The following is a 26617-nucleotide window of genomic DNA, read 5'->3' on the forward strand; positions in this document are numbered from 1 at the left end:
TTTAAACAATCAGGATGGCTCCATTGGGATTGATCTGTTCAGGTCATCCAAAGTTGTTAAACCTATTTTTAAGACTTGCTTACTGAATTGAGTAAATCAAGTAGTTATACAGGGAATATCTGCAAATTAAACACAGGATTATTTTTTGCCTCTACTAGTATGTGGTATTTAGACACGTTATGCAAAATAAACAGCACCCACAGGGAGATAGTACTAGTTTCATTTCTGTCAAGAATTATTAAGGTGGAAAATGAAATAGTTGAGATTATATGAAAGGCGCTGTAATGCAAAAAAAAACAAACACCCCAAAACACTAAGGATCTACGTAGAACATTAAAATATAAGTAGTTTTTAAAAGGGACAAATAATAGAAAATAGTACAAAAATTGTTCTATGATGTGATCTATGATTAAACCCAACGTGCACATGCATTAACATGCTACCTGATCCAGCAGGAGCTGGAATAAAGGACGTGGGTAAATATGTTGCATTGTTTGTTAGTCTTGTACATCTTGGTAGTAGTTATCAGTTGTATCTCCATAACAGGACCCTTTATTTCTCACAGGTCTGAAACTTACATAAACAGGTATTGCTGTTTGTCCCATGAATATCAGATAAGTATGTTCACTGCAGGCTTTTTGTTGAGTGAAAACTCCAGTTAGCCCTGAAGCCAGACACAATGGTTAAGTACCTGTTAGTGTAATTAAACCTTTTTGTTCCCAGAGTAGTGATTGGAACATATTGTCCCCAGCCACATACCGCAAATCCAGTGACATGAGCCAGAACTATGCTAGGGAGTAATTCAGCAATCAGCAATGCCATTTGTGCTAATGCTTGTACCCTGGCTCTGATAATTTTCTAGTATGAATGTAGCCTCAGAGACTGAATTAGCTTCAGTTAAGACCTTGTGGACTGAAAAGTTAAAATACATAACTAAAGCAGAGCTAAACATCAATGAACTGTTTTTCTGAGGTTTACATGATTAACACGTTAGGGATCCTCGTGAATGTTTAGAGACAAGGCTGAACAAAACTACTGAGGGGTGGTAGCAGTACCAACCAGAGGAGAAACATAGTTGAAACACAGGTGTTTCTGCCATTCTTATGAACACACTCGTTCTGTAGAGCAGGATGCAAAACACCTTTTCTGAAGAAGCATTATTGTCATCAGCTTGGCTTGAATTGAACTTGCTTGTGATCTTGTCCTTCTTCTAAGGTCAGGCAGGGCTATCACACTCTTTTCTGTGAAACCATCACTAATTCTGGTCCTGAGACCAGCTCAAGAGAACAGATTATAATATTACTCCTGATCAGTGCTAAGGCATGATGATGAACTCACTTCTCACATAGAAATTCCCACAGCTTGTGTTGTCTATTATGTGCACTGAGCTTGAAAGTGATACAGTACTTTGCAAGAGCATACAGGAATTCATACATTCATTTCTTTGTAAGGGGAACAGAAGGAGTTGTTCCTTGTTGGACCTCTCTAAACTCCTTACCAAGCTACTTCTGCACACCCAGCAAAATGCATACAAATTGAAGTTGGTCTTCAGGGGGGTGCTGCGTAAAATAGGATGCAGCAGATGTAACGTGAAAGGTAGAACCTTTGTGTGCAGCATGCTGTACCACTGCAGCTGACAGCTCTGAAAGGTGTTGAGCTTTTCTGTGGAAGAACAACAGCAGCTTTAGATAAAAATAAATGGTAGGAGAAGAATTGAAGAAAGAGGTCAATCACAAGATGGGATAAAGGACAAAAAGTCTCATTCAATTTCTCTCCTGCCCATAGAGGATGAAGGTGTGTTCTGACTTATAGTTTTCTCTCCCCCTGGCAAAGGGGGACAGCCAGAGCTGAGCCATCCACTTTGGGCGCACTTTCAAGTTAGGCTGTGTACACATGACCATGACCATTACTTATGAGTAGAACAGGTTTTCTGTTTTGTTTTTAGTTACAAATAAAACAGAAGAGGATCTGGCAAGTAAAAGGTCGGAACCACTGGTAACAGTGGAATCTGCACTAAGTTACAAAATAGACCTTTTAAGTGAACAAGTATTGACCCTCAGGCAGGTTAACAAAGGGAGGGCTAAATTCAGATGAAAGCTGAGTTGGAAAATGATTGCTCATCTGGAAATATATCTGTCTCTAGCCAATTGCTGCAGAAGCATTATGGACAGGCAGCAGAGAGGAACTGTTATAACATAGGCTCTAACTAGATATCTGACCATCAAGTAACTGCCAAACCCTAAACAGATGTGGGTTTTTTTGTTGTTGTTGTTTGTTTTGTTTTGTTTTTAATAAGATATGTGCTTACCATTAACTGTGATATTTGAACTCCAAAGTGAAATTGAAATTCTGTCATCCAATTCCTTTAAAATCTAGGAGACAGGTTCTCTTCTCTGGGCAGATGGGAGAAAAAAGCAAAACTTGGAAAACTACCTAAACCTAGGTACAGAAGCAGAATATCTGCAGTATCCTTGAAGAACAGCACACTGCAACACATTCTTTTTTTTTCTCCCCAGTTGAATGCATAGCTCAAAAACAAAACCACATGCTCTTGGACTGCATCTAGGCTAATTCTGTTAGATGTCAATCCTTTGAAATGTGTGTGTTGCACTTCAAAAACTCACAGCTTTGGCTTGCATATTGTAGCAATCGAAGGAGAAACTGCTCATCTCACTGTAGTTCATCCAGGCAAAGCAGTGCTCTACTGATCAGTGATGACATGTCATGTTTTGTGACATTCTATAGAAAAGGTCCTTAAATTCAATAGGTCATAGGGTCTCCTGATACCTCCTCTAACAAAGTGGGCCAGAACAGGACTATGGAATGTCAGCAGCAAGTGAGCTAAGGGAGAAAACTAGTTTACTAAATATGATAGAGGAATGCAAGATAACACAATATAATACAACATAATTGGAATTGAAACTAATAAATCAAATAAATGACAGAGAAAGCATCTAAAACTGAAGGCCTTACTCTAATGCTGTAGGTGAGATGGCTAGGAAGCACACACTGCAGAGATGAGCAGAAAAAGAGCAGTCTCATGACTCCCAGTTAGTTTTATCTTTTCCTGCTGAATGGAAAACAGGAACGGAACAATGAAGTCTTCTGGAAGCTGTAGTTTGTTCTTTCTCTTCCAAGACCAGAGCTGCAGCACCGACTCTTTAACTCCCAGCGCACTGCTTAATGTTATGGTGTGGGATGCCAATAGCAACAAAGCCATTACACCTTTCAGTAGGGCTCTGGTGCTAGTCTTGATGATACATTCATTTGCTTTAAACACAGTTGATTACCAGAATTAGCAAATCTTCCTCAAGTGTTCTTCACCTTTGTGTTGAACTTCAAGGGTATTCAGTTTTAATAGAAACTAATTTATTTTTAAGCACTGGGTCAAATTTGTCTGTCATACACTTGAGAAACATTACTATTTCTCTGTGGTTATACCAAGGAAGCATAAACAACCTCATTGGCTCTGGTTGCAGTGACAGAGACAGTTTTTTTGAAGAGAAACCTCAGCTTCCTAACAGGTCTCTCCTATTGATTCCAGCTAGCTGCCTAGCAGGCATTTAAACACAGTGAGTGTACTTGGCATTGGGACAGCATGGGTAATACACAGTTCATGCATTAAGTTCATGTATTAAGTTGAAGAATGTACAATAGATTCTTATAGCCTGTCCATTAATGTTAGAGGGGGGAAGCAACTGTTAAGGCTTCCCTAGCACCTCACTGATGGTGTTTGACTATCTCAGTTCCCTGCTAAGCTCTATTAGCTATCCGGGATACAGAGAGAAATTAGTTCCATGAATGACTGATGGAAGCAGAATTCAGCATGTATTTATTCTGGGGACCTCCCCCTTTAGGCACTTCTCTGTGATTTCATCTCTCACCCCCCCCTGCCCTACACCTCCCCCATACACACACCATTACAATTCTAGGCAAGGAATACCCAACTCCCTATGACTGTTGGCTCAAGTTGAGGAGTGGAAGCATAAGAACTGACTTTAACTATCGGGGGTAGGGTTAGAGTTAGGGCTTAGGTTAGGGTAATTATTAATTAGTAATAATTACTGGCTGCAATCATAAATACTCACTATCCTGACTTGGAGAAGCTGAGATCTGCTTGGAAAACAATTTATTTTCATCCTTGATTCAGAATCAACCCCTTCTGTACATCTTCCAAGTTTTCAAACTGAAGGAATTTTCCATTTCTCAAGAATGCTCAGCATTTTACGGGAAGAGATAGACTATAAATGAATGAAATTAGTTGTTATGCATACATTTAAGGTGTAATATAAACATTTTTTGTCTCATTAACATGTAATAATGAAAATATTGTCTTTTCAAAGAAAAAAGAAGATATGATTCAGCTGGTTTTATATGCTTTTATAGTAAATTAAAGAAATAAGGCTGGATTTCACATTTTTCTGTTACATAATAATTAGATCAGTTTAGTATAGTAAATATGATTTGGCTTCTCTTGTCTTTTGAATGTAGCTGTCTAATAATTTAGTAGTCTGTTTGTCAGCAATTTGGTGTTTCCATCCTAATCTCCAGGTTAAATCTTTAAAAATGATAATGTGATGCTTGACTACCATAGTTACTGCCAGATAAAAAAAAACAAGTAAATGCTTTTTTTAAAGTACATAGTAGGCAAATATTTAGGCAAGAGACTTAAGATATTATGGTGATAATGCTTGTGAGGAATAATAACATTTAATGGCTGTTCCTGTCACTGATGCTGTGATTTTATATTAATCTTTCACTGTCTGAATGCCAGAGGGGTAAACTGAGTAGAAGGAAAATTACGTATAACATAGCAAGATAACAGTGCATAGAACCTATTGTAGAGAGACCATGACAGATATTTTTCATTCAGCCATGTTTGGCACAACAGGAAATGACTTCCTCTAACACTAAATTAAATAAATAAAGGTCAGATGGCTTGTTTATCTGCATTTATGTGCACATTTCTGCCAGTTAAAACAGGATGTTTTCTATTAACATTGCTCCAGATTTCCTGATAACAATAGCACCAAAATAAGGACCACATTTTGTCTAGGTTCAGTCCTGCTGCATAAAACATTATGTCTAGAATCTACGATGAAAAAAGTAGAAGTAAGATGTCAGGTTGCTAAATTCATGTGTAAGCACCAGGATGAAATCTGTGAAATATTTTGGAAGTTAGGTATTTAGGTATTAGTATTGAGTCTCCATTGAGACTCCAAAGAGTCAAGCCCCTTTGTTCTTAAAGCTTTTTGAGAAGTCCATCCCTGTAAAATTTAACAGCATCCTCTTATTTGCTCAGTACACATGGGGCTGTATGTATATACACATGGATCAAACAGGGGAGGCAGGAAACCAGCAAAGCTAAACAAGGACCTGCAAGTCAAACTGATGAATAAGAAGGAAAAGTACAAGCAGTGGAAGCAGGGACATACTGCCTGTGAAGAATACAGGGATGCTGTCTGAATGTGCAGAGATGGGATCAGGAAAACCAAGGCACACATGGAACTGAAGTTGACGAGGGATGCAAAGAATAACAAGAAGAAATTCTACAGGTATATTGGTCAGAAGACACAGGCCAAAGAGAATGTACCCTCTCTGATAAATCAGAAATAAGAACTGGCTACAAAAAGCATGAAGAAGGTCAAGTACTCAAGAAGTTCTTTGCATCAGTCTTCACTGACAGTCAGGCTTCCCAAATCTCTCAAGTCCTGGAACCTTTAGGTGGAGTAGGAGGAACAAAATAAGAGAAGAGCAAGTTCAAGACCACTTGATACCGAATGTGTGCAACAAGTCAATGGGGCCTGATGACATGCAACCCAAGGTCCTGAAGGAACTGTCTGATGTGGTTGCAAAGCCACTCTGCATCATATTCAGAAAGTCATGGCTGTCAAGTAAAGTCCTTGGTGATTTGAAAAAGGGAAACATCACACCCATTTTTAAGGAAAAACGAAACTACAGGCCAGTGAGCCTCACCTCAGTGCCAGGGAATATCATGAAACAAATCGTCCTTGGAAGTATGTTAAGGCACATGCAAGATGAGGATGTGATCTGAGACAGCTGGCATGGCTTCACCAAGGGCATTTTGTGCTTGATCAATCTGGTGGCCATCTAGGAAGGAGCAATGGCATCAGAGGACAAAGGAAGAGCAACTGGTGTCATGCACCTTGGTTTCTGCAAGACCACATCCTTATCTCTAACTTGGAGAGATAAGGATTTGAAGAGTGGATTATTTGGTGAATAAGAAATTGGCTGTATGATCACAGTCAGAGGATTGCATTCAGCAGCTCTGTGTCCAGGTGGAGGCTTGTGATGAGTGGTGTCCTCAGCAGTCCAAGTTGAGACTGGTGCTCTTCAACATCTTTATCAAAGATGTACAGTGAGATCAAGTGCACCCTCAGCAAGTTTTGAGGATGGCATGAAACCGAAAGGGATACCATCCAAAAGGACCTTAACAAGCTCAAGTAGGCCCACATGAACCTAGTGAGATTCAGTGAGGCTAAGTGCAAGGTATTCTACTTGGGTTGGGACAGTCTTAGATATGAGTACAGACTGGGAGAAGAACTCATTGAGAGCAGCCCTGCAGAGAAGGATTAGCAGTTCTCACGGCCAAAAAGCTTGAAATGAGCCAGCAGTATGTTCTTGCAGCCTGGGCTGCATCAAAAGAAGGATGGCCAGCAGGGTGGGAGAGGAGATTGTTCCCTTCTACTCTTCCATTGTGAGGTCCCACGTGGAATACTGCCTCCAGGTCTGGCATCCCCAGCTCAAGACAGATGCAGAGCAGTTGGAGTAGGTCCAGAGGAGAGCCACAAAGATGATCAGGGAGCTGGAGCACCTCTCCAATGAAGAAAGGTTGAAGGAGCCTTGCTTATTCAGCCTGGAGAACAGAAGGCTCAGGGTAAACCTTATGGTGGCTTTCCAGTGCTTAAAAGTAGCTTATAATCAGAAGGGAGAACAACTTTATACTTGGTTAGATAGTGATAGAGCAAAAGGGAATGACTAAAATAAAGGAGATTTAGATTAGATATTAAAAGGATTATTGTTATTAATGAGAGGGTGGTGAGGCACTGGAACAGCTTGCCCAGAGAAGCTGTGGAATGGAAGTGTTGACTTCCACTCCCTGGAAGTGATGAAGGCCAGGTTGATTGGGTCCCTGGGCAACCCGATCTAGTGGTTGACAAGCATGCCCATGTGAAGTCGCTTCCAATTCAAGCCATTCTATGATATATTTGAATAGTGCCTTGGATATTCAAAATCTATACAAGTGAAAAGAAGACTTAACTGCAAAGAAACAGCAGCCATGAAGGCAGGCTACTGAATCTTCCTTGTAGCTCACACTTGACTAGTGACCTTCACGAATCTTCAACTCAGAAAGACAAGAGGCTGTGGGTGAAATGTTGGCATACCTTGAACCATACGAAGGTTGAGTGGAAAGAAAAGCTTTAAGTGTGCCTCATGAACACTGAATGTTCCACCCAACTGGAATATGGTTTGTGTTGAGGTATGTTTTCTTTGGCTATTTTTTCCTGAAATGTGCAATTACAAAAAATAAAATATTTACATCATTGGAAATGAAACTTCTGTGTCAGCTTTTTCTCTCATAACATAGAATATTATGTGCAACAGATGAGTTATTTTCCCTGGGGATCAGATACAAAACTGTTTTCAATACAGAGAACAATAAACTGATTATTACAGCTATATGCTTTCTGATCAAGAAGTTTTCCCATTTTCAGTGGTGATGCTTGTCCCATAGCTGCCAAATCAGCTGTGTGCCAGGCTTCACAGTAGTTGCTGACCATTCGGATCCCATTTGAAGTTGAACCATGCCATATTATTTTTTGAGGCCTGAAAAGTGATGTTAAAAAGTTATTTGCTGAGAAAAATCATTTTTAATACACAAATATTTTAACTGCATGCCTATATATAGTGACTTTGTTCTGTTCATACTATGTAACCATTATTTTTTATTCTCCTTCTGCTTGAAGCAAAGAGTGAGTGTGAAAAGATGAAGACAGAATGCAAAGGAGGAAAAGGAGAACACAATCTGATATCTCAGTTGTAGCCTATCTGAAATGGAGAAGAAAGATTGCAGAAGAAAAAGGAGAATTTTTTACCACATTTCAAGTAACTCAATGTACTGCCACTTGTACTATCTGGTAAAAATAAATGTCATGTAAAATTTAAAAGATAGTAATATAAACTCACCAGAATGGATCTGTCATGACGTTCCTACCATCAAAGGAGTATATTGGAACGTGAATGTTGAATTGTCCACCATTTCCATTAAATATAGATTCCCAGTTGTTGAAAAGTGTTTCTCCCTGTTAAAATTTCAGTGCAATTTTTACAAACAAAATAAATCTGAAAACTGCATCACACCTCATTTTTATAAGACTCCTCTGTAAATCTAAAATCTTATTTTCTTTTAAAAACACTTCGGATTCTAGCTTTCACATCTCAGATTCTGCATGATGCTCCTGAATGAACTCATCTATCATCTCTGTGCAAAGACCTCTCTGATCCACACCTTTGCCTTATAGTTTCATTTCTGCCCTATTGTCACTCCAGATATTCAGCTTGATTGAAAAATTTTGAACTCGACTATTTCATTATCACTGTGACCAAGACAGCCACCTACCATCACATCTCCCACAGGGCCTTCTCTATTCTCAAACAACAAATCCAGGAGGGCTCCTTTTTGCAGTCACTGGGGACTTTACCAGACAGCCATGATTTTTCAAATATGATGGAGAGGAGCTCAACAACCACATCAGCCACCTCTTTCAGAATGCTAGTATGGATATCATCCAGCCCCACGGACTTAAATACACTCATTTTCATGAGGAGGTCTCACACTTGTTCTATTGTCACAGTAAGAAGGAATCTGCTCCTCTCACCCACACCTTCAGGGTCCTGGCAGACATGGGAAGGAGCCTGACCACCAGTCAGGCTGAGGCAAAGCACTTATTGAGCACCCCAGCTTCTTCCATGCCTGAGGAAGCCAATACTCTGCCCTCATTCGTTAGAGGGGGAACACTCTCCTTGATCTGTCTCCTCCTGCTTATGTACCTGTAGAATCTCTTCTTGTTATTTTTCACATCCATCTCCAAGTTCAACTCAATCTGTGCCTTGGCTTTTCTGATCTTACTTCTATACATGCAGACAACATCTCTATTTTCTTTCCAGGCTACACAACCCTGCTTCCACTTCCTGTACATGTCTCTCTTTTCCCTCAGTTCAAGCTGCAGGTACTTGCTTAGCCATGCTGGTCGTCCACCTCCTCTGCTCAATTTCTTCTTCTGCTGCATACTTCTTCAAGAGCTGTTGCGCCCTTGGTTCATCCCATTTATTCCTCATACTGCATGCAGTGGTATACAAGCATTTCAAACGTGCTCCCTGGAGTGGCATAGATGCCTCCATTAACCTTGCCACCCTCACACAGTCATGTGTGATGTCACACCATTTCTTGGCTTGACCTCAGTGTTCCTAATGGTTTCCTCTTCCCTCACTGATCCTAGTTTAAAGCTCTCTCAGTCAGTCTTGCCACGTTTGGAACCAACAGATGTTTCCCCCTTTAAGAGGTTTATCCCATCAGGCCCCAGCAAAAGACACCAAGTGTGTTTTGTGACAATCAAATCCAAAATTCTGTTGGAGGCATCATTCTTGGAGCCCGGCACGAATGACCTGCACTTGCCTGTTTCTTTTCCAGTCTCTCCCCATTAATGGGACAATTGAGGAATACATTTATCTCTCTTCCTGAGTCCTTTAGCCACCTCCCAGGGCCCTGAAATCTCTTTTGATACACCTCTGGCTTCTTGATTCGACATTGTTGGTACCCACATGAAACATCAGAAGTGGGTAATGATCTGAAGGCTGCTGATAATCCTCCTGTTTACCACCCCTGATCTGAGCCCCAGGGAGGCGGCAAACTTTCCTGTGAAGAGAATTTGGTCCCTTGGAGGAGGTAGATAGTCACCCATATTCATCTATTCAGCATTTCCAATCATCATGAGTTATTTCTTTTGGTTTATTTGTCTGTTCTTCTCTGGGAGCCACCCAATACCGCAAAGACGTGGTTTGTTTTCCTCAGTTTTAGAATATGTGTGTTTATGTGAGATCACAATTTGACTCATGTTGCAGACTTCTCCTCAGTCTTTCTCCCCAGGTTCATGGGGGTAAATCTAGAATCACTCCTAAGCATAGAATTTGCTTTTATCTTAAGAAATGAGAAGAATAGTCATTTTAGTCTACTGTGCTCTGTAGTCATACTAGAAATTAGAACATAAAAACTACATTTGAGGAAAAAAAAAAAAAAAAAAAAAAAAAAAAAGCACTTTTCTGTGTTGATCTAAAACACATCCAGAACATGGAGCACCATGCTGTTGCTTTGTCAGCAGTCTACCTGAAGTAAGCCATTCTCATAGATTTATTTCTCCCACATGCTTTCTGACATTGAAAAAAGTAACCCTTGGTAATGCAAAGGAAATGTGAGCCTGTGACTTTATCATTACCTTTTTCATCTTGGAGCCTGACTCCAAAATATGAAGCAAAACTTTATAAAATGCAGCTTGTGTTGAAACTTGAGTGATTTGCTATTTTCCAAGATTTTGGGGCACCCAGAACTTAACATAATCTAGCAAGTACTAAGCACTTGTTTTTACCTTAAGATTGACTACTGGCAAATTGTATCGGTCTGTTTTTCTGACAACTGTGACCAGATCTTGCAAATGTGATGAGAGAAAGGCCCTATAGGTAGTCATCAAACCTGCTTGCTGGGCCTGTTGGAAACAGTGAAAATCTGCTCTCATGTCACCAGAAAATGGTAAGTTTAAAGCCACCAGGTGCAGCTGGGGAAAAGAGAAGAAAACCACAATTTTAAAAGAAGTTTATAACATGAAAAATATATATATTTGAAGAAAACTAGGCCCCACCCCTTGCTAGCACAACATATAGTACCTTCCATACCATATCAAAGTTATTTGCCATCATAAGTTTGCATTTCTTAAATCTGTGCAGTATATAATAATATACTTATTTATTTTTGAACAGCTGGGAAACAGTAAAGATTATCTATATGCTCCTAAAAAATAAAATTTTTAAAAGTAGCTGGTATTTTTAAACAACAATCTTGGAGTTATCACACAAATAAAATCCCAAATCACAGAGGCCTGGAAACAAATAGTAAGAGGTGACCATTCAAAATTTGACTGTTTCCAAATACAAGTGGTAACAGACTAGATTCAAAGGGTACAAATGCAAGAACTAGTCAGTATTTTTGTTTTTACGTGTAATCCTTATTTTACTTTCCTTGACAAATATTTAAAGTATTTTAAATGAAAGCTTATATTCTAAAATATCTATTTAAAAACAAGCAGCATCATAAAGACAGAAAAAATTTGAACTAATATTTTAGTGATTTAATTGTGACACAATTACTAGCTTAAAAATTAATGTGTTGCAGTTTTCTTGGTACAATCACCAAGTGAAGACCTATTCCTAACTCAAAATCTGTTGGTTTTTTTGCTTTTTTTTGTTTGTTTGTTTGTTTTTCAGATATGAAAGAAGCCAGGGAGATTAAAGTAGCCCAGGAAACCATTTAAAATTTTCTGAGATATCTAAACCAATTTTTAAAAAGGCATTTTTAACTTTCTAAAGCAAAATCTGCAAACCTGAAGATGAAATATTACACATCTCCCTACGCACACAAATTATATTGCTTCAAAACACAGCACACAATTGCAATACAGAAGTCATACTTACTGCTGGTTTTCTGTTGTTCATGTTTGATATCGGATTCGGGACCGGAAGAGACTGAAATCCCTGTTATTTTAACACATGCAGAGATATACGTTAAACATGCCACTCAGAGTAGAATTTTAGGCATTCAGTGATATTCTAAATAAAGCAACATTGAACACTGGAGAGTCTGGAGTTGTCCTGTCTCAGAAAAATAAACCCGAATCGTGTATCCACGTATACTTTGCATATCACAAATTTAGTCTGTCACATGAATATGTGTTTGAATGAATGCTGTCTCAGCACCCTGATTTCAGCTTCAACAGAGTTGTTTTAGTCCACAGTGTTTGGTACGATGCTATGTTTTGGCTTTAGGGAAGAACAATGTTCGTAAAACACCAGTGTTTTTGTTCTTGCTCAACGGTGCTGTACAAAGCCAAGGACGTTTCAGTTTTCTCACCTTCTTGTGCTGTCCTGCCAGCAAGAGGGCTGGGGGACACAAGGAGCAAGGAAGGGACAGAAGCAGGACACCTGTCCTAATCTGCCAAAGGGATAATCCATACGTATGAAATCATGTGAGGAAAACATTGAACTGAGGGGAGTTGGCTGGGGGGCTTCTACTGCTCGAGGGCAGGCTGTTCATCAGTCAGCATGTTGTGAGCAATTCCACTGTGAATTACTTGTTTTGTGAGTAGATGTATTATTACTGTTATTTCTCTCTCTTTTCTATCTTAGTAAATAGTTTTTATCTCAACTTGTGAGTTCCACTTTTTTTTATTATCTCTCCCATCCCACTTGGACAATGTGCAGTGAGAGAAAGGCTGTGTGGTGTTAGCTGCCTCCTGGGTTAAAGCACAACACCCAGCCAGTATTGCCTTTCTAGCCTTCTCTTGCCCTTTCATTATTGCAGCAGTCAGATCAATTAATCTGCCTACGTTTCAACAAGCTATATAAAGATGATGAAGATGTATCATGAATAAAGGACTATAAACTTATACAGAAAGCCTTCTTTTCAGAGGTACTTTTCTGAAATTCCTTGGTAGGAACCACAGCTTGATACAACTGACTTCAGTGTTATGAAACAGAACACCGATTTTCTTTTTTAGTAGGCAGTCTTCTTTGTCCTGCTTTTTATAGAGGATGCTTTGTCTCTGTCATGTTTGGATTTGCAGAATATAATGTAAAAATCTAATGGCTGGCCAGCATGAACTAGTCTGCAAGCTTGTTTAGTGGTATTTTGAAATGACAGCTCTCAGTAGAAGATCGTGTTATGCAGGAGCCTGCAACTTCTGCCAAGTGTATCACCTGTTTTCACACATTTAGACTCGGTTTTTCACAGTCCAATATTTTATACTTACATAACTTGATACAGCTGGAGGAGGAAGGCTCTCATCAGGGACAGGAATTAGCTCACTTAGCTGATAGAACACAAAAGGAAAAACAAAGAAAAAAATATCAGTAGTAGCTGCTGAACTAAAAAAAAAAAATAGAACCTTTCCATACATACTTCTCCATCCCTGTAAAAATATCCACAATTCTATTTTGAGTAAGAGAGCTGGAAAGGATAGGACACAGTGCAATAGTACCTGCAATTTTCTCCATCCATTTCGAACACGGATAAAAACATCGCTGGTTTCTCTAAGATAGATTAGTGTACCTTCTGTTACCAAATGAACCTTTTCCAACATACTGTCAATGTTTTGAAATGTTGTAACCTGCCAAACAGCAAAACAAACATTTTGCAAGTTAAATATAATTACATCATTAAATATATCATTATATATATCTATATCTATATATATTATATATCAATATATATATATCATTAAATATAATTACATCATTTCATACAAAAAACTTCAATAACAAAGACACACTTTGGCATATTGACATTGTCATTGTGTTGATTTGAATAGAACTATACCAGTAGTCCAACAAGGACAAGTGAAAGGTCCTGCGCGTGGGTCAGGGCAATCCCAGGCACTGATACAGACTGGGCAGAGAATGGCTCGAGAGCAACTCAAGGAGAAGGATTTGGGGGTGTTCATTGATGAGACATTCAACATGGGCTGGCAGTGTGTGTTTGCAGCCCAGAATGCCAATTGCATACTGGGTTGCATCAACGGAAGCATGACCTGAAGGTCAAGCGAATTTATTCTACCCCTTTACTCTGCTCTTATGAGTCCCCATCTGGAGTATTGCATACAGTTCTGGGGCCCTCAACACAAGAAGGACATGGAGCTGTTGGAGCAGGTTCAGATGAGGCCACAGAGATGATCAGAGAGCTGGAGCAGCTCCCCTGTAAGTATAGATGAGAGAGCTTGTGATCTTCAGCCTGGAGAAGAGAAGGCTCTGGAGGGACCTTATAGTGGCCTTCCAGTACGTAAAGGGGGCCTACAGGAAAGCTGGGGAGTAACTTTTTATAAGAGCATGTGGCAACAGATGAGGGGAAATGGTTTTAAACTGGAAAGAGGTAGGTTTAGACTAGCTATTAGGAAGAAATTCTTTACTGTGAGGCTGGTGAGACACTGGAACAGGTTGCCCAGAGAGGTTGTGAATGCCCCCACCCTGGAAGTGTTTCAAGGCCAGACTGGATGGGACTTTAGTCTAGCAGGAGGTGCCTCTGCCTATAGCAGGGGGATTGGAACTAGATGATCTTACAGGTCCCTTCCAACCCAAAACATGCTATGATTCTATGAATAGGACAAGAGGAAGCAGTTTGGAGTTGCATGAGGGTAGATTTAGTTTGAATATTAGCAATTTTTTTTTTCACTTAAACAAGTTGCGAATCTTTGGAATAGGTTGCCTAACAATGTTTCATCCCTGAAAGTACTGAGAAGATGTGTAGATGTGCTCCTTAGGGATGTGTTTTAATGATAGACTTGGCAGTGCTAGGTAAATGCTTGGACTTGGTGATTTAGAAGTCTTTTCCATCCTCCATGATTGCCTGATTCTATTAATGCTTTATGAATCATGCAGATGTTACTAGCAATTTGCATATTGATTTTTTTAATGTTGATTTTGACCTAACTGGGCTTCTAGCTCCTAGTCTATGATCACATTTCTCTACCCTGAGGCACCAGTCTTTAAATATTTGTTTCTCCCCTCTTCTTAAAATATTATAAGAATTGTCAGGTTTTGAATTTCCATGAGAAAAAACAGAAGAGACACAATACTATGATGCAAAAGCATTTACATTCTCATTAGTTTATTATATGTGATGTAGGCGATCTGAAAACCTGATCATTTATTAGTGCATTCCCAAATGATTGCCAAAGGTATGCAGGTAATCTGAACTTCTGACATAGCATGAGAATGTGGAAAAGATAAAAAATGGCAGTGAAACCTTTGCAGGTTTGAATCTTAAATGAATATTAAAAACATTTAAAAATTTAGAAATCAACAAGACATAAGTTGTCATTTTTGCTTCATGGATATCTGGGATACAATTCTGATTTGAGTCATCTAGTAAGAAAAGGAAAAAACTCAATTTCAGTGTATCTTCTGGCACAACAATTTTTAGATTTCTTAGGGAAAATCACAGTTTTTATTTTATAATCAAATAAATTGAATTGCTGAATTGCTGAATTGCTGGAACAGGCTGCCCAGAGAGGTTGTGGATGCCCTGTCCCTGGAGGTGTTCAAGGCCAGGTTGGATGGGGCCCTGGGCAGCCTGGTCTAGTATTAGGTATGGAGGTTGGAGGCCCTCCCTGAAGCTGGTGGGTTGGAATTGATGATCCTTGAGGTCCCTTCCAAGCCAAGCCATTCTATGAGTCTGTGATTCTATGAATGTGAGGTTGTTTGCTTGTTTGTATTTTTCCATATTGCCAAACTCTTTTGGAGTTATTTCTTTGAACTTGGAATATGCACACCTTTCCATTACTTACTTCCATTACTCCATCACATCCCATTGCATTTCTCCAAACAGGAAATGAACAGACTACTCTCATTGCCTTTCCCAGCTGTATGGGTTTTTTGTTTTTTTTTTTGAAAAATTAAGAGGTTCAGAAAAATAGGAAAAAATATAATAAAAACACAGGACTGAGCTTTCCCTCCTCTATCACTGCTAATAATGGCCACCAATAGAAATTGAAAAACAAGTTTCAATGGCAAAATTCCATCTTTTGTCGTCTTACCAGATTCCTGGTTACAGGTGACCCTGGTTCTCCAGGAGGACCTGGTGGTCCAGGCATTGTGGCTGCTAAAACACAACAAAAATATGGCACATGTTGAAGGTCATCTGTTTTGAGAGAGAGTGAATGACAGAAAGAAAGCACTTGGCAGTGTTGCCTTGGAGTAGTGAGAAGTTAAAATGGCCATAGTCCATACATAGCCAAGTTCTGAACAGCTATGTTCAAGTCAACTACTACTAGAAAATGCATTCGAAAGATATTTATTAAGATATTTATTTATTTCTTTAAAGTAATAGTGAAACTTAAGTCTTTTCCCTGTTCTTTGCAAAGGTTAAATTAATAGATTGGAACATGTCGTGGGCATTCTGCAAATAAAGATCAACTTAAATTGACCAGAACACTCATCTGCTTAAAGATAAGCAGCTCTTACCCATGTAGACTTTGAAAGCCATTTTATCCTTTGCTGTAAAAGTAAACAAAACCAAACTTTTTATGAGATTAAAAAAAAAATCACAATTGTAAGTTCAGCTTATGTTTGAAAGCAACATAGGATTCTTTGGTGGTATGAACTTGAAGCTCTAGGAGTGCAGTCCACAGCACAAATTACCTAGCATCCCTCTCTACTCCAGTACTAAATTTTTTTCACCTTGAACTGAAAGTCAGTGCTTTCTAGAGTAAAAATTACAGGGAGGAAGCAAAGTAATATTTAAAAGACTGAAAGCAAGAATACTGTGTGAATGCATGGTATGACAATGGCACTTTGAAGCTGCTTGGAATAAAGGGCTTCCACGTGCAGACCCTCGTGAGAATCATGGCAAATCCCAGAGAAGTCAGTAGTAGTATCTAGACAGATCTTACATTAACCACAAATAGAAACTCCTTATGTGGAGGAAAAGAAAGACAAAAGTGGAAGCAACAAAACAGGTCCAGGGGTATTCACGGGAGTACATTAGTATACTTGTGGGAGTGAAGGTAAAAGGCTCAAGAAAAAATACAATTAGAAACAGAAAGTCGTGATATGAGCTGGTATGACACAGAAGAAAGAGAATAATTGGTGGATTGCTGTCAAACTATGAGGATTGCTTTGAAAGTAATGTTCTTATTTTATATGTTGTCCCGAGACATTATAAGTGGATGCTGGTGGTAGAGGTTGAACCTTCCCACCAAAATTCCATTAAATTTGGTTGCTGTATGAAAAGTGGCAGCAAAAGGGCAGTCTGACAAAATGATGCCTGATATAAAAGTGTGTAGGAGGCAGAAATGTGTGATTGAATTCCTCTCTGCATAAAAAAATAGCAGTCAGTGACGTTCATTGACACTTGCTGAATGTTTAGACCTAAAAGTGGATGTTAGTACAGTGAGGCAGTGGGTGATGTTTCAGCAGTGGTGCCAAGGACATGACAGACAGCCATGTTCCAGATGGCAATGCACAGCTGTCACTCCATAAAATGAAGTGTGTCTCAATCAGCTCATCCATGCAAATAGGTGGATTATGACCAGGAAACTTTTTGGAGCTGAATATTGGCTTCAGTGCATTAGAAATGACGTTGGCAACATTGGAATATTGCAGTTTGTACCAGATTGTCCCATGAACGTTCACATGGGGAAAGAGAGAACACCATATGCAAATCTCTCAGGACCTATTGAACCAGTTACACATTGAAGGTGACAGTTTCCTGGAATGCACTGGTTACTGGTTACTGGCAACAAGATGTGGTGTCACCACTACGAGCTGGAGTCAAAACGGCAGACCATGGAGTGGTGACATGTGAATTCTGCATGGAAGAAGAAGTTAAAGATGCAGCCCTTATCAGGTAAAGTAATGTGTAATGTCATTTGGGATAGGAAAGTGATGATTCTTCTGGATTTCCTGGAAGCCAGACAAACCATCAACTGTGACCATTGTGATTCTGACTAAGCTGAAGGCTCAAACTTCCAGAGTCAGGCCAGAGAAGAATACGACCTTTCTCTTGCAACGTGATAATGCCAGGACTCAGATGAGTTTGAAGACTGTGGAGCACTCTGCCTATTCTGTCTGGACTGTCCTATCATTCCCACCACATAGTTTGGATTTGGAGCCTTCTGACTTCTATCTGTTCAAGTTGATGAAAGATATACTCTATGGGCAACATTTTCCTAGCAACGATGCCATCACAGTAGCTGTGAAACAGTGGTCACCTCTGCTGGTGCAGATTTTCCTTAGCATGCCATGCAGGTTTTTGTTCATCACTGGCAAAAATGTAATAATGGTGACTGCGTTGAAAAATGGTGTTTTGTAGCTGAGAATTTGCTCTATCAATGAGTTATTGTTCTGTCTGTATCTGTTGTAGTTACCAAGGAAATAAATAGGCATTACTTTCAGAGTGACCTATGTATCTGAGCATGGAGAAGTTCCAGCTAGTGTTCAGCACGCTTGTGAATCTGTTTTATGAAATAAGCAAAAACACCTCCAAGGTTCAGCTCTTAGCCACTTCCCAACTCCTACTATGATAGGCACTTCCAAAGTCTCCAGCTGCTCTTAGCTATTCAAATAGTTCCACAATCCCAAATGTGGACAGAACTGCTCTTCAAAGCTGAAGGAGAAATGGAGGAAATGTTCTTTGAGCCACACTTAGGAGAAATTTGTTTGCACACATCCAGTTGTTCTCCTTGCAGTGACTTAACTGCTTATCCACAGGTTACTGAATAATTTGGAACCAAATGGACCGAAGGAGAGTATCATGGTTTTATGATTTTTGGTTATCGGAATTCCGCATCATAACATCATGTAGTGCACTGGGAGTTAAAGAGTCAACGCTCCAGTTCCAGGTGCCTGTCACAGAAGAGAAGAACAACTACATACCCCAGAGGACTTTCACTGTTCTATTATTGCTTCCACTCAGAGGGAAAGATAAAAACTGTTCACAGACCACAAGCCCTCCCTTTTCCCTTTTTGACCATCCGGCTCATCTCTGTTGCGGGTGCTGTATCACTTCTGCTTACTTAGAGTAAGGCCTTTGGTTTTTGGACACTCTCTCTCATTTTATTTGTTTTATTAGCTTCAATTCTAATTATATTGTATTATGTTGTATTATAGTGTGTAATCTTACATTCTGTTATCTCATTTAGTAAATTAGTTTCTTTCTCCTCAGATCGTTCCCACTGTATTGTTTTTAGGCCCATCTCCCTACCCTTTCCCCTTTTCCCCTTTTTCCCTTTCCAGGGGTTTCCCCCCACACTGCTAGTCACAGAACTGGGCCAAATCAGCCCTTAAACCATTGACAGAGAGGAATGGAAGATAAGCTAAAGGAGAATAAATATTCTGCCTTCATAATTTTCAAAGGATTGGGAACAATAATCTTGAGTGAGAGTGGAGCTATGGATTCTGCCTCCCCTGCAAATACCTGCATTAAGATAAAATAAGCATATTGAACATCTGCTTTTTTGTATCTCTTCACTCTGAAGTAGTTTGATAATCTGAATAGAACAGCCCAAGATTTAAAATATTGATTGTTCAGTCAGTAAAAGCTAGCCCTACCAACAATGCTGCATTCTAGAATTTGTTTTTTACTGAATTAGAACTTTTGAATTGGGAGGCTGCAATTCCATACCAATAAATCAAACTCTAGTGTTCAAATTTTATTTTTTGGTGAAGCTTTGAGAAACGTTGAAATTCCCTTTCACACATAGAACAATCTATGTTCTGAGGATTCTCCAGAGCAATTCCTTAGTACCAATGGCAGGGAGAGCGGGCTCATTTCTCACAAGCATTCAAAGCTACAGATAAGAAATTCCTCATACCCCATATCAGAGTAAGAGCTTTAAAAGTGATGAGTAGGTGCCTTAAAGATACTAAATAAACAAACACCTGTCTTCATGACATTTAGTAAAAGTCTCCATCCATCAGTGTGCTGCCAAAAGAAGCTTCTTACAAAGCAAAGAGGAAGATGCATAGAAGGATGATGGAGACTAGCAGATAAGCTAAAGTGAAAGAGATGGAATGCAAACACACATATATATATTTGTCTGACTAGCCAATATTCAGAAGTACTTGATGTAAATTACGTGAGGAAAGATCTAAAGGCCTCTGTGAACTTTATGGATGCCAAGATTATGTCCATTTTATTATCATCAGAGGCTAATACATAGGTACATGCCTATGTTCCAGTGTTGAACATAGTAAGGATTACTTCTTCCTCACACATTCAGAGGATGAACATTTCTGGCAGACACTCCATCCATAACGTTCAGTGAATGACAGCTTGAAAGCCTCGCCTTGTCCCTGGGAGCTGCATAAACCAGTCTAATTTCTGGATTGTTCTGGAGAGAACAAACTGGGAACACAGGGATTGGCTTCCCAAACCAACATACTGGAAGTACAGATATTGCTGAAAGCAGTCTTATCATTAGGTCTCAGAAACAGGTCTTTATTAAGTAAGCCAACCCAAACGTTAGGCAAGACAAATCTGCATTATAATCTTTCTACACAGTTAACAGTGCTGTTAGTATGCTTCCTTCCTTCAGCTAATATTAGGGAATGCTTTCTGCTGGAGTTTCCTGACAGAGGAACAAGGGTCTCTCACTGATGGCTGATCCTCTGGCTTTACACTTGATGTGATGTCAGTGGAGCCAGGATCCTGTCCATCAGAACCTAGTCTAAGCACTGGACATTAACAGTATGAGGCTTGTGACTAGCAGACCTGTGACCCAAAATGAATCAGGAGTGTTACTGTCTTGAACTCTGACAGTTGATATAAAGCCATGCATACCTTTAATGCAAATATGAGGGAACCTCCAGCACCATCTCATTAACAAAGCTTATGTTATGCATTAGTGCTCCCTTAGCACTAGTCAAGGAAAACTGAGTGTAGAGTTGTTCCTTTTGTGCTTTCAGATCAAATTCACTCTCCCTACAGAAAAAAAAGCAGCATTCAGGAAAGTGGGGAGCAACCTGATTCAAGAATGGAGAGTAGACAGGTAGATGGAAGAACACATACAAAAAGAAAAGAGTGTGTGGGGGGTATGTAAGTGTGCATATGTGCTCACATACATAATGAAAGGCAAAATCACTCCCTCTCACCTGATCCATATATTGCAGGGGGTCCTGGTGGGCCTGGTGGGCCAGGGGGTCCAATTTTTCCATAACCTGGTAAACCAGGTAAGCCAGGCAACCCTGGAGGTCCTCTGGGTCCAACAACTGAATCCCCTTTAGGTCCCTATTAATGATAAAAAGTATTTATTTGAGTGTATCAACGTCTGTTATGGTATGCTCCACACCTCTGTCCCTGAGCTTCCTCCTTCATCCTGGTCATTATGCCCAAGGCCTTGCTCATGCAGTGAGGTGCAAAAGCCCCTGACCTCAGGACTGATAACAATCAAGGTATCACTGGAGACTGCAATACTGTCTCAAACTGGGTGCTCAAAGAAATGAGAGCAGAGCCCTGGTTCAACAGATGCCAAATCTATGAATACGAAGCAATCATCTTACTTCATAAGCAAGGAGACCAAGAGCCCCTTTAAGCTCTCCTAGCTCTTCAGCTAGCTGCACATCAGGATGTCCTCTTGAGTGGGAATGCTTCTCAAGGTTGCTTATGCTTGTGCAGAGGTCCCTTACGCCTAGACATGGTGATGTCTTTCTGACACAGATCCTCAGTTCATAGTTTTAAGCTGCAGTACTTTCACTGAGATTCAATTTTAGATCAGTTGTGCAACCCCAACCTCTACGTAGCAAATTGTCAGCAGCCGTTTTAAACCTTGTTGAAATCACTGCCTTCATTGTTTAAATTACTACATCTGTTTTATATCAATAAGTATCTTCCTGCTTCTCTTGTGATTGAAATGTATACCACTGTAGTTTCCATCTGTGATGATATCAGTGTTGCAGGTCCTTCACCTCTGATGGCAATATTTTCTGACGGCAGGCAACCACACCACTTTTTCTAAGTTGTAAGCATTTTTTTTTCCAAAGAGCCATGGAAACTGAAAAATGTACTCATATATTAAACTAGATTCAAGACATGAAATTTCAGACTAGATAGCTTTCTGATAGTTCTTGCATGGTTGTATCTATTTCCTTGGTTTGTATTGCTATCGATAGCATGAATCTATATACTGATACAGTTGTGTTAGCAGCTGAGCATAGCATCTGTTTCTCAAGGCAAATTAATTCAATTCACAATAGTGAAGTTTATGTGTTTATGCCTAATGGAACTCTGCCTTACTGAGCTAATGGTTAACATATAAGTATGCATATAGTTCTTAATACCATCTTGATGCTTGTCTCTATTAGTGCCCCCTAAATTAAAACAATTTGTATTCACAAATATTTATATTATACAACTTGTGTATCTTACAACTAATCCTGGTCTTCCAGGTGGTCCAGGTGGTCCTGTCAGGTAAAAACCTCCATTTGGTTCTCCTTTTTCTCCTTTTTCTCCTTTTTCACCATTGTCTCCTTTTTCACCCTTTAAAGATAACATAGTATAAAACATTCAGCTGAAGCAAGATCAGAATTCCATGCACTAATCTTTTAAAGTTATCTAAGTTATCTGAAATTTCTAAGCTTAATAAAGAAGAGCATCTGCTTAACGTCTTTTTGACACCACTTCCTTCTTCCATGATATGGAATAAAAAGGAACACTCCCTCTAATGAGGCTGCAGGAATTTCTTAGTGTATAGACTAGGGGAGGTGGGACCTAGGTGGAAACAGAGGAAAGTGCCTCTGTTGCTGTTTCCTGCTATTTTACCTAGCAAAATCTTGTTCCGTGCTGTAGCTGGAGGCAAAAATAAAAAGAAAAAAAAAGAAAAAGGAAATTGGAAGAAACATAAAAGCCATGTTTGTTGTTTTTCTCCCCCGCTGAGGAAAAAGCAATTTAAGATTGATATGAAATTCTCAATTTAAAGGAATCCTATAAAGTGATAACGACAGCGCATAGGATAACACAAAAGGACAGGGGAATACACCAAGATAATGGAAGAGACACCACAGAAAACTGCAGACACTTTGAACTGTGTCCCTTCTATTGTCCTACTTCATTAAAAGCTTAATTAACAGCTAACTGGAGAACAGTGACAGATAAAGAGTATTTAAATTCTAGATTTGTGCAAAACGAGCCACAACAATTATAGGTTCTGCTGCACATTATTTCCTTTTCTTTGTCTGCCCTTTTTTTGTTTCCTTTCAATTTTTTGGTGTCTACTTTTGTTCACCCTTCTGGGAAACAAACCTGTGGATCGAAGCAGTGAAGGTCAAAGCAAGCAGGTAGCTGGAGAAAGCCAATAGAGATGTCCGTACGTAGCTCCCCCTCTGACTTCTTTTTCAGTTTCCCAGTAAGCAAAACTACAAAGGTTTCTTTGTGGCATGGAATTTTGTAGAGTTAAGAATGATACGAAACTATGTCTGTAGCATTACAGCTTTAGCTACTACTTTATTACATCAGTTAATCCATGCATACATGGGACCTTCTATGTCATAGAAATGTCTTCTGTGCACTTGGCCAGATAGAAACAAAATCTGAATACAAGATGGCACTAGGAGTCTTTCAAGGAAATTGACAGTACAGTTATGAATAATAGTTTTTTTTTTCCTAACTAAATGATAACTTGATTCTACTTTTTTTGTATCTTTTACTGATAAATAGCAGCTTTGTTCACTTAAAACTGTGTTGTATATGTATTCATTTTTTGTCATCAACACAGTCATGTGAAAAGAGGATCAGAGAGAGACTAAATGCATCTTGTATGAATATGATTTCTTGTAGGAGATTTCAGGAGACAAGCATCAAGAAGCAGAAGAGTGTTTTCCATCACTCTAAATTATTTTATTCAGTGTGCTGGAAAGATAAATAGTATTAAACAGAACTGAATTTCTTTTTGAATGTTGACAGTTGCTACCTTTGTTCAAAGAAGCCCATTAGATAATGTATGTCTCTTACATGAATTGTCACGAAAACAAAAGCATTAATTATGGCAAATAACTGGTACCAATCTTTGTTAGATAACAGTGAATTGTGGCTCGCTTCAATACCTCTGGGAAGGCAAAAAGCCTCATTAATATATTTTTTAAGAAGTTATTTTTATATATTACTGACAACTACTGTTTCTATCTTCATAATAAGCTTGTCTCTGCAGCTGGAGTTTAATAAATTAACATTATTTATGATTTCTAATCTAGTTATCTGTTTCGTATATTTCACCGTAATATACTATTTCATGCTTAATATGTTATAAAGAATACTTTTAAAAAGCTTAAAGAACTCAAATATAAACAGGATAAGATTACCTTTATGCTATTAATAAAGTGGCTGAAATATGATGGAGGCAGAGGTGGACCTGAAAAATGGAGAAAATACAGAAAAGTGTGATAATTATCTGTCATTTCCTCTTCAAAAGCACTGCTCTGGGTATTTCTGACTTAGAAGTTTAATGGAAAATGATTCACAATATCAATATGAACATTTAAATCTCCCATTGCTAGTTTTGTTTCCTAACAAAGCCAGGTTTACACGCCTGGTCTTGTCTGTTACTCCAACTTAACTTTTGAACCTTGTTGTAGATTGCACTCAAATTTGAAAGCAAAGATGTCTCAAAGATGAAAAGTTCCTAGTTTTCAAATAAATGTCAGCTGGGTGTTGGATGAAAGAGAGGCCTCCAAATTAACTCTGCTAGCAGAAACCAAGAGACAAGGAAAGTCTTCTACATGTTTTGCCAGCAGTGGGGCAGCCAGTCTGTTCCTGCTCAGTTATGAATTAGTTACAGTTGTGCTATCTTTCATGGAAGGACAGTTCCATAGCCAACAACAGAAAGACCCAGGGTTACTGCTCTGCTGCTGATCATAGAATAGCTGACATTTTTCCTGTAACCAAAATTAGTAGCAGTATCAATGATTATACCAGCTCATCGTCAACAGTAGTTCTGCAATGCTGTTAAGCCAGCACAAAAAAATATAAAAAACCTTTAAATGTTCTCTATTCGGCAGATACTTGGAAAATGACATTTTTTCCAGGTGCCCATCACAGCTACAGACATTTTCTTCAAACACATTCTGAACTTTGGGCCCTAGACTTTTCCAGCCACAGATTTGAGATCTCAGTATTTAATCTTAGATGCAGTTAATCATGTAGACAGTGGATACATTGCTACTTTGACTAAATGTATTGCTGCTAGTGCAGCTATTTTGATTTTATTTCAACCTACACACCTCTTACACATAGGTGACTGAAACACAGCATCTCTGCTCTGGGTACTTACCATGCCTGCATCTCTATAAGGAGTAGCAAAATAGAGTGCAGCCTGCCATTTATCCAGGCATTTTGTGTTGGCTTCATAGTTTTGCATGGAATCTATTAATAGAGTTTGTTTGTAAAGTCAGAATGATGACATTCTGGGAAAGCAATAGACAAATCTACTGAATGAACAGTTGGTGGAGTTCAGGAAGCTATTCTCATTGCTGTGACTACAGACAGTTCAGTGGGAGGCCCTTCAGTTATTTGCCCTCGGAAAAAAATTCAGACATTTCCTGTACTTTAATCATGTTCTACTATTCTGCAATTTCTAGCTCGTGAATTTCCACTGTCAGAGCTTATGTGGATATCTGTGACACCTAGAGAAGTTATTTGTATGAAAGAATAATTTAGCAACTGCAGCAATGGGCAAGAAATATACAGGAAAATTTTTAGAGAAGAAATAGAATTGGTCTTAGTTGGTAGGTGAATGAATAAATATGGTTTTTTTAGGAGAAAGATAGAGGCAAGACAATTTAACTAGAATTACTGTTTTGTCTATCTTTAACAAGATAGCAGCTTTACAACAAAATCATAAGCATCATGATTTCTTTCTTGAGTACCTAAGTCACCAGGTATGGAAAAAAAACCACAACTGTAGGCATTAAATTGCATTAAATACAAAGCCTGGGAATGAACAGAAATGTAGATAGTGAATAAACTTGCACAGCAGAGGAAATGTTCTTAATTTCTGTATAGGAATGTTTCTTGCTCTTTCTTTTTCCGAATTTATTAATGACTAGGTAGTACTAACTTCTATTTCAAAGCACTGGATATTGACAAGTAAAGATTAATAAGAACAGGACACGAAAACAGACTCGATTAGGTGTCCTCTTAAAAATAAAGAAATCCAAAGAGATCCAAAGAGATGTCCTTTTAAAAATAAACAAAATGTCTTCAAAGTGAATTGTGGCTTTGGAACAAGTTACAGTTTTGTATTAATTACGACCACATTATATATTATAAATTTTAATATATTATATTATTTTATTATATTATATATATATAATATATATATAATTATATATTAATTTAAAATATATTAATTATATATATATATTATATTATATTAAATTTTAATATATTATATTATAAATCCAGTACAGACGCTTCTTTATAGAGAATATTTTTGATACCATTACATGCTTTTTGTTCTGGACTCCTTAAACAAGAAACTAGGTATAAGTCTTCAAATAGGCAAAGCTGTAGTGGTAAATACCAAAGTACTTTGCTGAACTGCTTTTTAAGTTAAACACACGCCTTTACAGGGTGCCAATGACAGATTTAATGTACCTGGTGGTCCTGGAGCACCTCTATTTCCCTTTTCTCCTTTTAAGTCCACTGAACTGTGCAGACTCCAGCAATCTCCATTCCCCTTAGCCCCTGCAATAAAAGCATCACAAAGAAGCAAAATTAATGAGAACTTTCAAGCAGCAGAGACTAGAGTAGTGACACCCAAACCATTTAAAGTAAGAGCAGATTTTC

The 26617-nt window shown here is 38.7% G+C and overlaps 1 protein-coding gene across 1 annotated transcript in view; it reads right to left on the minus strand.

The window, feature by feature from the left end:
- Window positions 1-7631: 7631 nt before the first annotated feature.
- Window positions 7632-26617, minus strand: part of COL15A1 (collagen type XV alpha 1 chain) — a gene marked incomplete at both ends in the record, with an annotated part of 106643 nt that continues 87657 nt past the window's right edge. The window contains 11 exons of the mRNA XM_079533921.1: window positions 7632-7848; window positions 8209-8324; window positions 10665-10850; window positions 11764-11823; window positions 13098-13157; window positions 13326-13454; window positions 15876-15940; window positions 20932-21067; window positions 22205-22315; window positions 24133-24182; window positions 26426-26515. Coding sequence (XP_079390047.1) covers window positions 7632-7848; window positions 8209-8324; window positions 10665-10850; window positions 11764-11823; window positions 13098-13157; window positions 13326-13454; window positions 15876-15940; window positions 20932-21067; window positions 22205-22315; window positions 24133-24182; window positions 26426-26515 — 1220 coding nt within the window. The remainder of the gene's footprint in view (window positions 7849-8208; window positions 8325-10664; window positions 10851-11763; window positions 11824-13097; window positions 13158-13325; window positions 13455-15875; window positions 15941-20931; window positions 21068-22204; window positions 22316-24132; window positions 24183-26425; window positions 26516-26617) is intronic.

This window comes from Tetrao urogallus, assembly GCF_951394365.1.
Source record: "Tetrao urogallus genome assembly, chromosome: 3".
NCBI classification, from domain to species: domain Eukaryota; kingdom Metazoa; phylum Chordata; class Aves; order Galliformes; family Phasianidae; genus Tetrao; species Tetrao urogallus.